Source organism: Blastocystis hominis, assembly GCF_000151665.1.
Source record: "Blastocystis hominis, Singapore isolate B (sub-type 7) whole genome shotgun sequence assembly, scaffold_2".
Lineage (NCBI taxonomy): Eukaryota > Bigyra > Opalinata > Blastocystidae > Blastocystis > Blastocystis hominis.
Window position 1 is genome coordinate 851,375 of NW_013171827.1, and position 13,752 is coordinate 865,126.

General features: G+C 48.4%; 7 protein-coding genes; 3 read left to right on the forward strand and 4 right to left on the reverse strand.

Moving 5' to 3' along the window:
- Positions 1–1,702: 1,702 nt before the first annotated feature.
- GSBLH_T00002684001 (uncharacterized protein) lies at positions 1,703–2,701 on the reverse strand (the record flags this gene model as incomplete). The annotated part of the gene is made up of 1 exon (XM_013041170.1): positions 1,703–2,701. One exon carries the CDS (start codon positions 2,699–2,701, stop codon positions 1,703–1,705), a length of 999 nt encoding a protein of 332 aa, XP_012896624.1.
- Positions 2,702–2,850: 149 nt separating this feature from the next.
- GSBLH_T00006474001 (uncharacterized protein) lies at positions 2,851–4,330 on the reverse strand (the record flags this gene model as incomplete). Its single annotated transcript, XM_013041171.1, has 6 exons — positions 2,851–3,060; positions 3,097–3,120; positions 3,154–3,253; positions 3,291–3,989; positions 4,047–4,278; positions 4,309–4,330. The coding sequence occupies 6 exons, from the start codon at positions 4,328–4,330 to the stop codon at positions 2,851–2,853; spliced, it is 1,287 nt and encodes a 428-aa protein (XP_012896625.1).
- A 1,408-nt stretch (positions 4,331–5,738) lies between these two features.
- GSBLH_T00002685001 (uncharacterized protein) lies at positions 5,739–6,186 on the forward strand. XM_013041172.1 has 3 exons: positions 5,739–5,914; positions 5,945–6,057; positions 6,088–6,186. Exons 1-3 carry the CDS (start codon positions 5,844–5,846, stop codon positions 6,168–6,170), a joined length of 267 nt encoding a protein of 88 aa, XP_012896626.1. The 5' UTR covers positions 5,739–5,843; the 3' UTR covers positions 6,171–6,186.
- Positions 6,187–6,408: 222 nt separating this feature from the next.
- Positions 6,409–7,325, reverse strand: GSBLH_T00002686001 (uncharacterized protein; the record flags this gene model as incomplete). XM_013041173.1 has 5 exons in its annotated part: positions 6,409–6,499; positions 6,530–6,641; positions 6,671–6,861; positions 6,893–7,096; positions 7,135–7,325. The coding sequence occupies 5 exons, from the start codon at positions 7,323–7,325 to the stop codon at positions 6,427–6,429; spliced, it is 771 nt and encodes a 256-aa protein (XP_012896627.1). The 3' UTR covers positions 6,409–6,426.
- Positions 7,326–7,501: 176 nt separating this feature from the next.
- GSBLH_T00002687001 (uncharacterized protein) lies at positions 7,502–8,326 on the forward strand. XM_013041174.1 has 5 exons: positions 7,502–7,590; positions 7,621–7,728; positions 7,759–7,935; positions 7,967–8,147; positions 8,180–8,326. The coding sequence occupies exons 1-3, from the start codon at positions 7,553–7,555 to the stop codon at positions 7,793–7,795; spliced, it is 183 nt and encodes a 60-aa protein (XP_012896628.1). The 5' UTR covers positions 7,502–7,552; the 3' UTR covers positions 7,796–7,935; positions 7,967–8,147; positions 8,180–8,326.
- A 332-nt stretch (positions 8,327–8,658) lies between these two features.
- Positions 8,659–10,833, reverse strand: GSBLH_T00002688001 (uncharacterized protein). XM_013041175.1 has 10 exons: positions 10,705–10,833; positions 10,511–10,672; positions 10,265–10,475; positions 10,170–10,235; positions 10,045–10,140; positions 9,853–10,014; positions 9,697–9,817; positions 9,593–9,668; positions 9,451–9,562; positions 8,659–9,415 (listed from the first exon to the last, which is right to left on the reverse strand). The coding sequence occupies exons 2-10, from the start codon at positions 10,618–10,620 to the stop codon at positions 8,660–8,662; spliced, it is 1,710 nt and encodes a 569-aa protein (XP_012896629.1). The 5' UTR covers positions 10,621–10,672; positions 10,705–10,833; the 3' UTR covers position 8,659.
- Positions 10,834–12,052: 1,219 nt separating this feature from the next.
- GSBLH_T00006475001 (uncharacterized protein) lies at positions 12,053–12,744 on the forward strand (the record flags this gene model as incomplete). The annotated part of the gene is made up of 4 exons (XM_013041176.1): positions 12,053–12,154; positions 12,207–12,463; positions 12,493–12,623; positions 12,653–12,744. 4 exons carry the CDS (start codon positions 12,053–12,055, stop codon positions 12,742–12,744), a joined length of 582 nt encoding a protein of 193 aa, XP_012896630.1.
- Positions 12,745–13,752: the final 1,008 nt, after the last annotated feature.

A 13,752-nucleotide genomic window follows, 5' to 3' on the forward strand; every position in this document is an offset into this window, starting at 1 on the left:
TGCTTTGGTTTCATTCATAGATGTTTCTTCCATTCTCGCTGATTGTGTCAATATCAATGATGATAATGATTCTGATTCTGATTATTGGTAAATCGATCATTTGATTTACACTCATCACTCCATTTAGTGATCCTTATGTGCTCAATTCCTGCTATTTCGTTTGTTCTAAATTCCCTATCATCATTCTCTGGTCATTGATTAATAATCCAGCTGTCGATTGACTCATTTCTATTTTCACAATCAAGATTGGTTTAGCTAGCTCGTTCCTGTCCTCTCTATTATCGGTGATTAGAATGTTTATCTGAAGTTTATGAATAGTAGTACAGCTTTTTCCGATTCAATCATATTTGGTTAAGTGTTCAAATTAGATCTATTAATGTTTGATAATTCAATGTCTTGATTCTAAACGATTGAATGACGACTATCAAGTTGATGAACTGGGTTGTACTGGATAGTTACATTCAATATCCATCTTCTCTAACTATCTGCCTAACACATATCTTACCTTTCAACCCAAAGAAATAGAACGCATTTAACAAACAATCCACCGTGTTCCTTTTCTATTTACCTTCTGTATAGACTGTATCTTTCCTTTTCCATTCTTCCCTGGCACATTCTTTTTCATTACCGTTTCTTTCTTCTTAGAAACTTCCTTCTTCTCTGCAACCTTTTTCCCTGATTCCTCCTTTTCCTCCTGTTCAGGTCCCTTCACTTTCTGTTTGCTCTCCTCATTCTTCTTCTTTTTCTTCCCACCGGCCTTTATCACATCGACCAGTCTGCAATATTCGTTCAGCAGTCTGCGACGAGGAAGCTTCCGGAAGTCCTCATAGCCCTCCTTCTGTCGATTATCCACTCTTTCTTTCGCCCATTCAAACACTTGCTCCAACACCTCCATAAACTCCTTCACACGCTCCACTCCGTCTTTTGTAGGAACACTATTCACACTGCGGAGCAGGTAGCGAAGCAGTCCCACGAACTCCAGTCGCTTATAGTTCTTTATCTTGCTCTCCTCTTCGCTCAGAATGACCTTGCCAAGCTGCGGAATCAGCGTCATGCACAGAAGCGGCGTGCGCGTGAACAGAAGTTCGAAGAAGCTGCTGTTTATATGGGAGTGTTTCTTCTCGAAGTCTGCGAGGACTGGCTGCAAAACGCGCTCGACGATCGCTCTGGCTTCCGAGAGACGAGCTGGATCTGCGAGAACGACGTGCTGAAGCGAGCGGAAATAGAGCGATAAGCACTCCGCGTTGCATTGCAGCACGCGTTTATGGAGAGCTGGATCGGCTGTGGAGCCTGCCAGCGATAAATCGACGAGTTTGCGCATCGCCTGCTCGGTTTTGTCGGCGGTGTCGAGGAAGCAGGAAGCGGGGAGCGAGCAGTTCTTCACGATTTTGTTGCGAAGAAGACCGAAAATGCGATTGGACAACGCGTTCTCTTCGCTCTCTTTCTACGACTCAACGAATCGAATCGAAGCGACCAGCGCATTCTGGCAGATATCAGCGAGCGACACGGTGAAGTTGCTGATCAACGCATGGTTCGGATGTTTCACAACGAAGCTCTCGACGAGGTCGATGATCCGCGATTTGAAAGTCGCCAGCTCGAGAGCCGTCGCTTTGCGAAGTTTGGCTTGATCCTGGCGAGTGCGAAGCACTTTGGCGATCGCGCGGTCGTCGAGTTTCATTCGCTTTTCGAAAGCGGGAGTCAACTAGAGGTAAAGAGAAGGGAAAACAACGACTTCTTGATCCCAATCCACGTCGGAATCTTCCTCGGGACCCGCTTCTTTCTCTTTCGAAGATTCATTTTCTTCACTGGATTCTATATCTTCGCTTTCTTCTTCTTCTTCTTCTTCTTCTTCCTCTTCTTTTTCTTCTTCTTCTTCTTCTTTGGCTTCACTTTCGTCTTCACTCATTTCAATTTCCATCTCTTCGCTTTCTTCTTCTCCATCTTCTTCCTCTTCGTCTTCTTCCTCCAAACTTTCGTTCGTCCAGAACACTTGCAGCATATCGTTCACATCCTCCTCCGTCAAATCCTCGCACAGCCCTCCAAACAGCTTCACCGCGTTGTCTCGCAGCACTTTGCTGCTCGTTCGAAGCAGAATCAGCACCACTTCCAGCAACACCGCGATCGGCCGCTCGTCATCGCGGCGTTTCGTCGCCGAAAACTGCTCATAACACTCCAAAACATCCGGAATGAACTGCGAATACTCCGGTTTAAAGATCTGCTCGATCGCAATGTTGATCAGCAGATTCGTAAACATCACTTCCTGCTTCGAGTCCTCCTTCTTTATCTTCTCCACCAGCGTCTCCACACTCGCCAGCAGCTTCGAACGGACCTCCGTTTCCCCTTCCTCCCACTCATGAACCAGCGAAACGCCCTCCGTCGATCGAATTCGCGCCTCCAGTCGCTGATACTCCTGCAGCACCAAGTACACATACAGCTCCTTCTCCTTTGAAACACCCGCCTGCGATCCGTCCTCCGTCTTCTGCGCCAGGCTGCGCAGCACGGAGAACAAGAGCGACTGCGCGTGCGAACGGACCGCGTCGCTCAGCGCGGGCCGGCAGAACGACTTCAGATCGCTCAGGAAGTCCGCGTGGAGGAAATCACAGCGACTGACGTCAGCCTTCGATTGCTCAGTCGATTGCTCCTCATCGATCTCCGTGCAGCAAAGAGTCAGCAAGAATCGCTCCAGCACCATCGGATCCATCGACGCGTTCGTCGACACCACGCTGTACAAGTTGTCCAGCGCCCAGCGACGTCGCGAAGTCGCCACGTCGCGCTCTCTGTCCGATTCCTCCGTCGATTCCTCCGTCGATTCCTCCTCTCTCTCCACACTGATCGGGTTTTTATCTACCTTCAAGACCGCTTCCAGCGCCTACCGTTCGCTTGGGGCTGCAAGAAAAGGCGGTAGCAGCGGCTGAGGAAGTCGCCGAGATCCTCGACGTGCAGCGAAGCCAGCAGCTGGCGACACGTCGTCGTTCCCGTCCGCTTATCGAAGTCCAGTCCCACGTTGTTCAGCAGAATGTTGAGCAGCACAACGCGGCGATTGGAGTCCTGCTCGGTGCTCTACGCGTGACTTCAAGGCAGGAAAAGGACCGAAACCAGGAAGTTCAGCAAGTGGAGCGTCTGGGAACGAAGCAGACTTTTGCTGTTTCGCACGTTGGAGCAGACGAGGCGAAGCAGTCGGTTGTTGAGCAGTCGGTGGATCTGATCGGTGGACACCAGAGGAAACAGCAGCTCGAAGGCTTTCAGCACCATTCTACGATCGATTAGCCAACGAACCGGCTGCAAAGTACCCTCCGCGCTCTGCAGACATCGATAACACCTGCGTCGTAATGGCGTCCCACCATTTCAGAAGCGACTCTTCCCAGTCCTCTGCGAATTGCTTCAAGTAGTCGACCGTGACAGTCCAGAGCGCGTGGAGCTTCGGGAAGGTGAACGAAGAGTCGCGATACACGCTCACCAATTGCTTTAAGTGGTGCGGATTCACTTCGGCGTTCTCCACAAATGTGCGTCTCACGTTCTCGTCGTCGAATTCAATGTGCTTGTCGTGGAGAAGAAGCTGGACTTGGAGAAGGAGTTGGAGAGAAGAAGGAGTGAAAGGAAGGGGAATCAGCAGCTCCTCGTTCTCTTCGTTTGGTCGAGATTCGATATACAGAGAAAGCGAGTTGCTGAGAATGAGAGGAATCAAGTCGTCGTGGCTGAACTTCAGAATGGTAATCAGCGTTTCAACGCTGATTTCACGCAGCCATTGCTTTTGCTTGTAATAGCCAACGACTTCCTCCACACACTTTTCAACGATCGAACGAATTTCCTCGGATGGAGGCTCTTTCATAAAACGAGTGGAACGGAAAAGCGACAAAATACCAAACAAACGACCGAACACTTGATCGCGCTTCTCAGCTCGCTTCATGCTTCCCTCTATAGTGCTGGACTCCATTATCGTCGTATATACGCTACTGAGAGGAACATTCGGGAAAAACTGCAAAACACACCTAAAACGTTAGGGAAGCGTGCAGAGTATGATTTCCAATGGATATGTTAACGCCAACGAAAAACCTTGCCGAGCTCCATCATTTCGGGAGCAAATACCATTACAAAGTCTCTTTATTGTGTAAATCATGTCGCGAGAACATCCAGGGAACTGCTCCTGCTCTGCAGGAACTTGATGTTCGCGTAAATAACTCAGCAAATCTCTCGTAGCGATTTCTCTCTTTTTTATGTCCACTTCGGCCAAATCCCAGAAGATTTGAAGGAAGGGAGTTGTTTCCTGCTTGGTTTCCACTATGGATGATCCCCATAGAAGAGCCCTACAAGTATTCTCTTTGTCACTCATACAAAACGAGAATGAATGGATAGTTTTAGAGAAAAGGACAACGCAAGAATTGGTAAAAATGGGAGGAATTTGTGCAATACAGAAATTCGGAAGACTTTTTGATTGAAGTACATGAAAAAGAAGGAAGGAAGAATAGAGAGATGAATTCCATTTTGCTGCTTACATAGAATCATGCAAAAAGGCAGAAAGTTCTAGAACCTTGTCTGTCTGAACACTTTTATTGATTTTTTGAAATGACTTATTCTTATCGAAAGGCAATTTATGTAATTTCATTCGCAGCGGCTGCCATTGCTTCGCTCGCTGCCTTTTACCAATTTAAAAATACAAAAGTGCCTCCCTTTGTTCCTACAAACGAATGGCAAGAAGTGCTGCCTGGCCAAGCTGTTCCCAAGGTTTTCAGCTGTTTTGGGGGGCTTTATGGAATAGGGGCTGAAGATCCGAATGGACTTTAACACACACAAAAAGTACGCAAAACTGGATGATGGAGTTGAAACAACGACAAATCAAGGATTGGTTGTTTCTTCGACTCCGGAAATAAAGCCGGTGGATGAAGAAGCAGATAAGCTAGCCAAAATCATTGCTGACAGTCTCCTCAACAAGTAGGTTTGTTCGTTGTGTTGTTCAAGAAAAGGGATGAATCGAAGTCCAACGAGTCTCCCGACCAAATGAAAGAGAGAGTGCTCTTGGTATTTCTTCGTTTCTCCGCTTAGTTGTAGTCTCTCCCAGAACCCCTCGAGGAGTTGAAATCCTATTCCACTCTCTCCGACGCAGAGAAGAAGGCGATCATCGACAGAGTGTGGGAGCAGCGTCAGAAAGCCATCGCGGACGCTTTGAAGGATGTGCGAGGAGATATCCTTTCGATGATTGTTTTGCGAATTTTGAGAGTGTTGGGAGTTTTCCTTCATTCCACATGCTGAGATTCTCGCAGAACGTCTCCAAACGCTGCGGTCTCTTTCTCCCCAACTGGCTACGCAGCTAGGAAACGCTTCCTTCGTTTCAGAATACCAGCAAACGCTCGCAGACATCGAATGGCTGATTCTGGTGCGCCGTTTTCTTCTTCCTTTCTGTGTAGGACGTCGACAACGTGGAGGATTTGCTCAAAATGGGCGGCGAGTCGCTCTTGGTGGATTCGCTCGTGACTCTTTCCGCCTCGAATGCTCCTTCCTCCTTGCTCGCAGGTTCCATTGTATCGGTGTCCACACTCTACAAGAACGCTCTGTCGATTTCGGACCTCTCTCTGTGTGAAAAAGCGCTGCACGCTTTGATGAATCTCAGTGCGAGCAGCGACGAATCGCTGCAGCGAAAGAGTTTCTTTGGCATCAACGCGATCGTGAGCCATTTCAAACCCATGGCGGAGCGATTCATCGAGCGGAACGGAATCCGCTTGGTGGAGCAAAGCATTCTGAGCGACGACGTGGAGAGAAAGAAGAAGGCGTTGCTGCTGTATCGCAATCTTCTCTCGCAGTTCCCTACGCAGCCCGCGTTGTCGACCGCCAATGTGTGCTCGCAGGCGATGCAGGATCTCACGAGCGTGGAATGGGAGTCCCAATACGCGCTGGTGGAATCGTATTTCAAGCTGCTGCAGTAGGGAAACGGAGAAAGGATGAGGAGTAGAGTGGGGAAGGAGCAGCAGGAAACGAGTTGCGTGGATCAATTGATGAAGAGCGATGGGTTTATGAAGATTGTGCGAAGTCGGTATGCGGAATTGGTGGAGAAGGCGAGGAAAGGTGAGAGTGGAATGGAGAAGTGATGGGTAGAAGTGATCGAGGAAGGAGAGGAGAGTTATTTCACGCAGCTGGTGCATTGTGTTCATTTTGTGTTTGGAAAAGCGATTGAATAATGTATGATAGTCTTTTCGATTGTTTGTTTGACATGCAAGTGGAAGAGGAATGTGTGATTGGTGGTTTGAGTGATTTGAAAAAAAGGAAGAAAGAAATAAGAAACAGGCAGAAAAGCATCGAATCGATTTGAATGCAATACCTTCCTTGATTATTTGTTAATATTCTCCGATTCAATTCATCTCTCCTCGTTCTCTGCCAATCCACTCCATTTCACTCTCTGCATCCAACAAACACCCAAAAATGAATAAAAGCACACTAATTTTCCTCCAACTCGGGATCATTCTCCTCCTCTTCATACTCCATCTCCACATGGCTTCCAGACTTCGGTCTATCCATCAATCCTCCTCTCAACCCCCACAATTTCCCATCAAACTTCGACTCCATGCGATCTCCCATCTCTTCCATATCCTCCTCTTCTTCCTCATCGTCGTAATCCTCAATGAACTCGTCTTCGATTTCTGGCTCGCTTTCTACGATCAAACTCCCTTCCCATTCTCACCCTGATGCTCATCCAGCATGTTATTGAACTCTTCCGGAGCAAAGTTGTAGATATCTCCGTACGTTCCCTTCTTCAGACGATCCAGCAGCTCCGACTCGATCGATTTCTCCAGCTTCGCCACGCTTTCTGCCTTCTTCTCGCGAACCGCTTCGCGCTTTTCGGTCTTTCGGTTGATTCGCTCCAGTTCAGGTCTAGAGAGAAAACACAGAGTGAATCGCAAACTGCACGCGCTGACGCAGCTTTCGCATCTTCTTCAAATACTGGCGAATTCGCAGCAAACGCTTCTTGTTCTTGGAGATGAGGAACTTGGGCCAGTACTGCAAGTTTTTCTCAATTTGTGATATAGCTTCATTTTTATTCTCCGACAACTCGACTTTTTCCCAGAGATTCTTGGGAGTATGAGCTCGCTCGATCGTTTTCATATATCTATATATATAAGAATCACTTCTAGAAGAGCCAAGTACAGATAGCATTTTCCCTTTTCCTCACGAATTGTCGCATATCGCGAGTTTGCTAACGGGCAGTGCTTTCTCGAGCAAATTCCAGCCACATTGTATGGATTTCTGCAGAATGCTTGTTTCTCCTGCCTTAACTTTGATTTGAACGAGCAAAACTCATTGTTGATGATTTGCCAGATGAGATCATCGTGCTGCATAGTTCTACGCAATAAATACGATGAGCAAATTCGTTACAGAAAAGAGTGGCTAACTGTGAGAAACTAGAAGAGTAAGAAATACAAAAGCGAAACTCCCCAAAAGAAAGCAAAATGAGTTTATTCTTTGTCGTGTGTCCTCATTGTGAAGTGGAATATGAGTCCAGACTCTCATTTTTAGAAAACAGAAGCGGAATGCAAATATCAAGCGAAGGATTTTCAGCTATGGAATGATAAAGAAATCGTTCGAATCCGCCGCGGCCGTGAAGTCCTTCTCTCACTGAATCCTTACGTCTAGACGTATATTTGCCCTCTGTGCGAGTCTGAGGATTGCATTGATCATGAAACTAATGTTTGCCTCGTGTGTGATACAATTGTGCACCCAAATATCATTGTTTCTTGCCGCGTACTTTTTTTCTACTATGTGTGATCCTAGGAATGTAAACATATTTGCTCTGCATTACCTAGTGTGAAATTAGCTCCCGTGCCTGAGGACCCGGATGAAGAACCGGAGTGGTGCGAGATGGAGGCATTTTGTTCAGATATGACTTTTATGGTGGAACTGTCGTGTGGTCATAAATTGTGTTTAGGCTGTTTTTCTAGTTATGCAGCTGTCGTTGTGTTGATTTGGCTGTAAGCTCTAGGATTGTTGTAAAACGTTTAAAAATGTGGTGTATGACGAGTTTACAAAAAGCTTCATCATGCGTTGCTTTGCAGACTGCAATATCCCGCATCCTCTCGATCTTCTTCGTCTTGGCGGCAGCTCCAACTGGAAGCTTCTAAACGAGAAAATGCTAGAATACCGCACTCACCTCGACCAAAACCGTATTCCTTTCGATGTCTGCTGATTGCTCCAGGCTGCATCTGCCCTCTTCCTCGCTGCGGCGCGATCATCGAAGGCGTTCCGCCGATCTCCGAGCAGAAAGTGGTGCGCTGCCCGACCTGCCAGCGCGAGTTTTGCCGGCATTGCAACGAGGAAGCGAAGAACGGCGAGTGTCCTCACAAAGAAGACTTGGAGGACGACCAGTCCTTTCGCCGGTGCCCGATGTGCCACACGCCAGTGACGCATTACTACGGCGATGAATGCCATCATATTGGATACGGAACGGGAGGTTGTCCGGGGTGCAAGATGCAGGGTCGTGAATATCATTGGTGCTATTATTGTTTGAACGGTGGAAAGGAGTATCCGGTGTATTGCAAGCAGAATCACTGGTTCTGCAAGCCGGATTGCCCGGTGTGTCCCGACTGTCCGGTTTGTCAGCAGACCAATCCGGGGCGGCGCGTGAAGCACAGCGATAAGAATCATTTGAAATGTCGTGTTTGTCACAAACAGAACACTACATGTCCACTGGACTACGCGGCGAGTCGCTGGCGTTGACTTCAAGCGACGACTGATGCTTGTTCGCCAGAGGACCCGAAGCCACATCGGCGGGTTTCTCTTCCTTCGGAATCGCTGCAGAAGCTTCGGTTTCCTTCTCCTCCGTCGGATTCATCACCGCGGAATAATTGTTTTCCTTCTTCTCCTCCTTCGCACTGCCCACAGCAGCAGGAACAGGAACAGGAACAGGAACAGGAACAGGAACAGGAACAGGAACATCCACAGCAGGCACAGCAGCAGGAACAGGAACAGGAACAGGCACATCCACAGCAAACACAGCAGCAGGCACATCCACAGCCTCATTTCCCTTCTTCTCCCTGGACACCAGCAGCGGATCGTTCTCTCTTCCCTTCGGCGACGGCGACGCCGACGCGCTGCTTCCCTTCTCCTTCGGACTCATCGCCGCGCGTTCTCGCTCCCGCGGACTGCGCGGCGATTCCTTCGCGATCCACGGCATTTCCCGCGGGGTGAAGCCCTTCTCCCGCGGGGTGGCGCCCTGCCCTCGCTCGCGAATCGTGATCGAAGGCTCCTTGAGCTTCTCGCTGGCTCGGTCCATGAGCCGCGGAGACAACGCGGAAGGCGTGAGTTTGGGCTTGTAGGGAATGGTCTTCATGCGCGTGTTCATATCCGCGAACCAGGGATGCTGCATCAAATCCGCCGCGGAGAGTCGCATGTCCGGGTTCTTCTGAAGCAATCCTTTGATGGCTTCTCTGCACTACAAGCATGATTTGGCCAAAAAGAAGAGAGAACGTTGTAGGAAAGATTGATAAACGCGCTGTTGTTGTAGTCGGGCTGTCCGGTCACGATGGCTTTAATGATGTCTTCCTGCTTGTTCCCGTCGAACGGAAGCCGGCCGCGTAATCTAGCCGTGAGTTCGTTCAACAAAGCGAACAGAAGATAGAAGATCACGCCCAAAGACCACATGTCCGCCTTGGTCGTGTAGCCTTGCTTGGAGATCACTTCCGGGGCTAGATGAAAAGGGAGAAACGTGGAAACCGATATAGTTGAGGGTTCCGCAAGGATAGTCGAGTTTTTCGTCGGGGAAGACGAGCTTGCTGAGTCCGAAATCGCCGATTTTGATGTCGAAAAGCGAATCCTTGCAGAGAATATTCTCTGGCTTTGCGTTAGGGCGAATCAACCGACAAGAAGTACTTTGATATCGCGGTGAATGATGCCCATGCGGTGCAGATAGCACAGACAATCGGTGAGCGGGTAGATGATGCGGAAGGCTTCTTCCTCCGTGAAGATCGATCGTCCGCAGATCCGATCGAACAGTTCGCCGCCCTTTAGAAGCTCCATTACGATATAAATCGACTGTTTCTCACCGTTTCCCTCTGTTTTTACCTCCTTCGATTCGAACGTGTCGATCAACTCCACGATGTTTTTGTGCTGCACCAGCGTCAGAATCGCAATCTCCGTCTGGATCAGCCCCGCTTCTTTCTACATGGAACGCCCTGCACGCCTCGGACCTCCGTCAGCTTCGTCTTATTGATCACCTTCACGGCGCATTCCTGCAGCGACGTCTTATCCACGCACTTCACTCGACGCCTCTCTCCATTCCTACGCGATACACGGTCGCGAAGCGACCCTCTCCGATCTTCTCTCGGATGTCGTAGTAATCCTCGATCTTCCGCACCTCCGTCATATCGCGAATCACGTTCACCCAGTCCTGGCATTCCTGCTGGCTCGTCGTGAAGAACTCGCGGTTGTACGTCGCAGGGAACTGCATGCGGAACCCGTAATACCCCGACCGTCGATTCGACCCATCGTCGATCCTACGCGCGTCACGCCGCCGGCGGAGGAGGAATACAATTCCACGGTCGCCTTCTCCATGGAGACCACGACGTTCGGCGCCTGCGCGTAGACGTTCGAGTAGATGTACATGAACTGGTTGTGGATGCGCACGAAGTTCTTCTTCATCCGGTTGAACAGCGAGGCCGTGTAGAGCTCGCCGCTGTACTCCTTCACGTCGCTCTACGCATCGCTCCGCTCCGCTGGGCCCACGTTCACGCCGGGGATCTCCATGCGCGCGTCCACCTTCTCGTCGCGGAACTGATGTCCGCAGCTCGAGCAGAACCGCATGGTGATCACGCGGTGGCACTCCGTGCACTGCAATTTCTTCAGCGAGTCGTCGCTCCCGCTCTTTTTGTCCACAGGGAACAGCTCGCCTTGGCACATGCTGCAGAAACGGACTTCTTTCTGGCAGTGCGAGCACGTTAAGCACCAGTACGCGCGCGTGAAGCCCACCCAGCGCTCCGGGTAGCGTTGCTTCGCCGTGCTGCTGCTACTCAATCAGCGAGAGGCAGAGAAGGAACCGGTCTGATCGGGTTTTGTAGACGTCGGAGTCGATGGTGTCGAAGGGAATCGCCTTGTAGGGGTCGTTCGATTTCAGCGTGTTCATGAAGGTGTTGTAGTTGGCGGTGATCGTGTTGCCGTTGAAGGTCACGTTGCGGTTGGTCGCGTTGAAGATGGACTTTTTCGAATTCGAATCGAATGGATACGCGGAAATACTCGTTGAGATGCGTTTGCTCGCGAAGGAAGACCGAGAAATCGTGGAAACTAATCATGGCGTGCTGGAATGTGAGTTAAGAGAGAGAGAGAATTTTACGTCGTCATTGCCGGTGAAGTAGGCATCCAGGAGAATCTTGATTCCTTCTTGGAAGGAATCGGAGGGCTACGGGTAAATTTCGAATGGGGAAGGCCTGCCAGATCGTTCATGTTGCCGCTGTATTTAACAGTCCAATCTACGGAACAGAAATGATGAAAGCGTTACTGTGTGCTGCGTTGCTTCGTTCCTCGGCAGATTTAAGAGTTACATAGAATATACTGGGAGGAAGATGGCTCATGACCGTTCTGAACTCAACATAGTCAATACCTCCATCACTAGCAATCAAATACACCCCGATCACTCTACTCTCCGAGATCGAAGAACCGGAATATGAAATCATCCAACTCTTGCGAAGTTCCAAACATACACAGCTTTATCCCTTCTTTGAAACTGGTCCAGTATATCTTATCGTCTCTATCCTCGTCAAACATCTTAAATAATCGTTCTGCGCGATTAACACGGACATTCAAAGCTCACCTCCGAGTAGACCAGGAAGATTAAAAAACTTAAAGAAGTCTTCCCTCAAAATATATCCCTCGTCACTCCGGGTCTCTGCTAATGCCTTCACCCTGATGCACAGAAAGGACCACCTACCATAAACTTCAACTTCAGAGTTTTAATTTCTGCCTCATTTTCTAGTTTTTACTAACAGTCGATTGTTTGTACGATCAGTTGATACTAATATCGCTTCATGCGACTTACAGTTTCCCATGCTAAAATGGAAAAAAACTCTAAGACAAAAGTATGGTCCTAATCACTTCCGACAAAAAAGAAGAAGAAGAATTCAATTCCGAAATTCGCAGGGATTTTGGTTTCCACAATTATGTTCGATTTTTTGCGCAGTTGGTGGGAGTTTCAGGTGGGGTTTTACACTACTTTTATATTCTTTTTATGGTAGATCTATATTATTTCCAAGATATTGGAAAAGGAGAGTCCATTAAGTAGGGGTTTTTTGTGTTTTACTCTGATCAGATTGGCGCTTGACCTGGCTCGCGTTCCCTATGTTGATCATACGATTCAGCTAGCCGATTGGCCCAGTATAAAATCCAAAGGATTGGCGGAGGGCTCTCTTCCTTTTGGACAATTGCCCTTATTAAAAATTAACGGTTTGAATCTGATCCAATCGACGTCTATTCTTCGCTACTTATCGCGGAAGTAGTTTTCCGCCGCAGACTTTATGTTAGGTACATCTCTCCGGAAGCCGATGAAGCATTACAAGCTACGATTGATATGATGATCGAGGGATGGGATGATGTGCTCTCTGGCTATTTTGACCATTTGTTTAGTTCTCCGGGTGTTCTGAAGTCCTGGCTATGTAGGACTTGTTTCGTGGCTGCAATCTAGATAATGAATGTGATACTTTGCTCGATCGGTTGGAACATTACTATCGCTTGCATAAAGTATTTTATATTTTTGGTTCTGGGAACGAGGTATAGACACGCTATTTTGTTTCCGATGAAATAACGGCAGTGGACTGTTTGGCCGTCGCCTGCGTTGAAAACCTTATGTACGACATGCCAGATATTCTGCTCAATCATCGCGACCTCACTATCTACATGAACAACGCCATCAATCATCCCGTTCTGCGAGCCTCTCTCCAAAAGCGACACATGTGTTCTGTTTGTAACAAACACTCCATTCCTCCTTCTCCACACTCTGCTCCTCACTTTCACTCCTTTCCTCATGCAGCCTCTGTCCGGCCTCTATATCCTGTTCTTCAAACTGCAATCGCAGCTGCCCAGTGCGCAGGGCGCTGATCGGGAAGCGCTTCTTCCGCGTCGCGCTCACTTTGATCACAATCTTCGCGTCCACACTTCCGCTCTCCAAATCCCTTCGTCTCTCGCGCTGATCGCGGTCTTTCACGATCGTAGACACGAAGGCGCAGCCACTCGTTTTGGAGGAACCGTTATACATGGTGCACGGGGTGTTCGGGTAGATCACATGATCATTAAGTAAAAGACGGTTGGAAGAGAGCGGAACGGCGATGGAAATGTCCGGGAGATTTTGGGCTTTGCAGATTTCCTGCGTGCTCCGAGCCATCTCGAGGAGATCTGAGATCATCTCGTCTTCCTTGAGGGGAACGGTCAGATAGCATTGATCTTCTATGGATTATTCGGTAACGAAGCAAAGCACTTTTTGAAGCATGCTGAGTACCGAGTTCATTCCTCCTTGACAGCATTTGATGATGATGTGCTTCTGACAGTCAAGAAATTAGAACGATTCTACCCTCTGCCGCTGCACTTCTCGTTTTTATTTGGTTTTCTTCGTTTTGGTGCCTTTTCAATTCACTGACCTGATCCTACTAGTTAAAACGCAATTTCTTTGGTTACATTATAAAATTTTTCGATTCTCGATTCTTCAAATGAAGCTAATTCATTTGCATTTTGAATCCTCATTTTCAACTCTGTTTGCACTAATAATAATTGATTTTTCAACTGTTTCTG

Bases quoted from the DNA above. Each gene is read 5' to 3' on its own strand.
- GSBLH_T00002685001 (XM_013041172.1), top strand. From the start codon at position 5,844: ATGCAGGATCTCACGAGCGTGGAATGGGAGTCCCAATACGCGCTGGTG. The intron at 5,915-5,944 runs GTAGGGAAACGG...GATGAGGAGTAG, and splicing joins TCGTATTTCAAGCTGCTGCA to AGTGGGGAAGGAGCAGCAGG. The intron at 6,058-6,087 runs GTGAGAGTGGAA...AGTGATGGGTAG, and splicing joins GGTGGAGAAGGCGAGGAAAG to AAGTGATCGAGGAAGGAGAG.
- GSBLH_T00002687001 (XM_013041174.1), top strand. From the start codon at position 7,553: ATGATAAAGAAATCGTTCGAATCCGCCGCGGCCGTGAA. The intron at 7,591-7,620 runs GTCCTTCTCTCA...CCTTACGTCTAG, and splicing joins GAATCCGCCGCGGCCGTGAA to ACGTATATTTGCCCTCTGTG. The intron at 7,729-7,758 runs GTACTTTTTTTC...GTGTGATCCTAG, and splicing joins ATATCATTGTTTCTTGCCGC to GAATGTAAACATATTTGCTC.
- GSBLH_T00002688001 (XM_013041175.1), bottom strand. From the start codon at position 10,620: ATGAAGAAGAACTTCGTGCGCATCCACAACCAGTTCATGTACATCTAC. The intron at 10,236-10,264 runs GTAGGAATGGAG...CGTCGAGTGAAG, and splicing joins GCTTCGCGACCGTGTATCGC to TGCGTGGATAAGACGTCGCT. The intron at 10,015-10,044 runs GTAAAAACAGAG...GGTGAGAAACAG, and splicing joins ACACGTTCGAATCGAAGGAG to TCGATTTATATCGTAATGGA.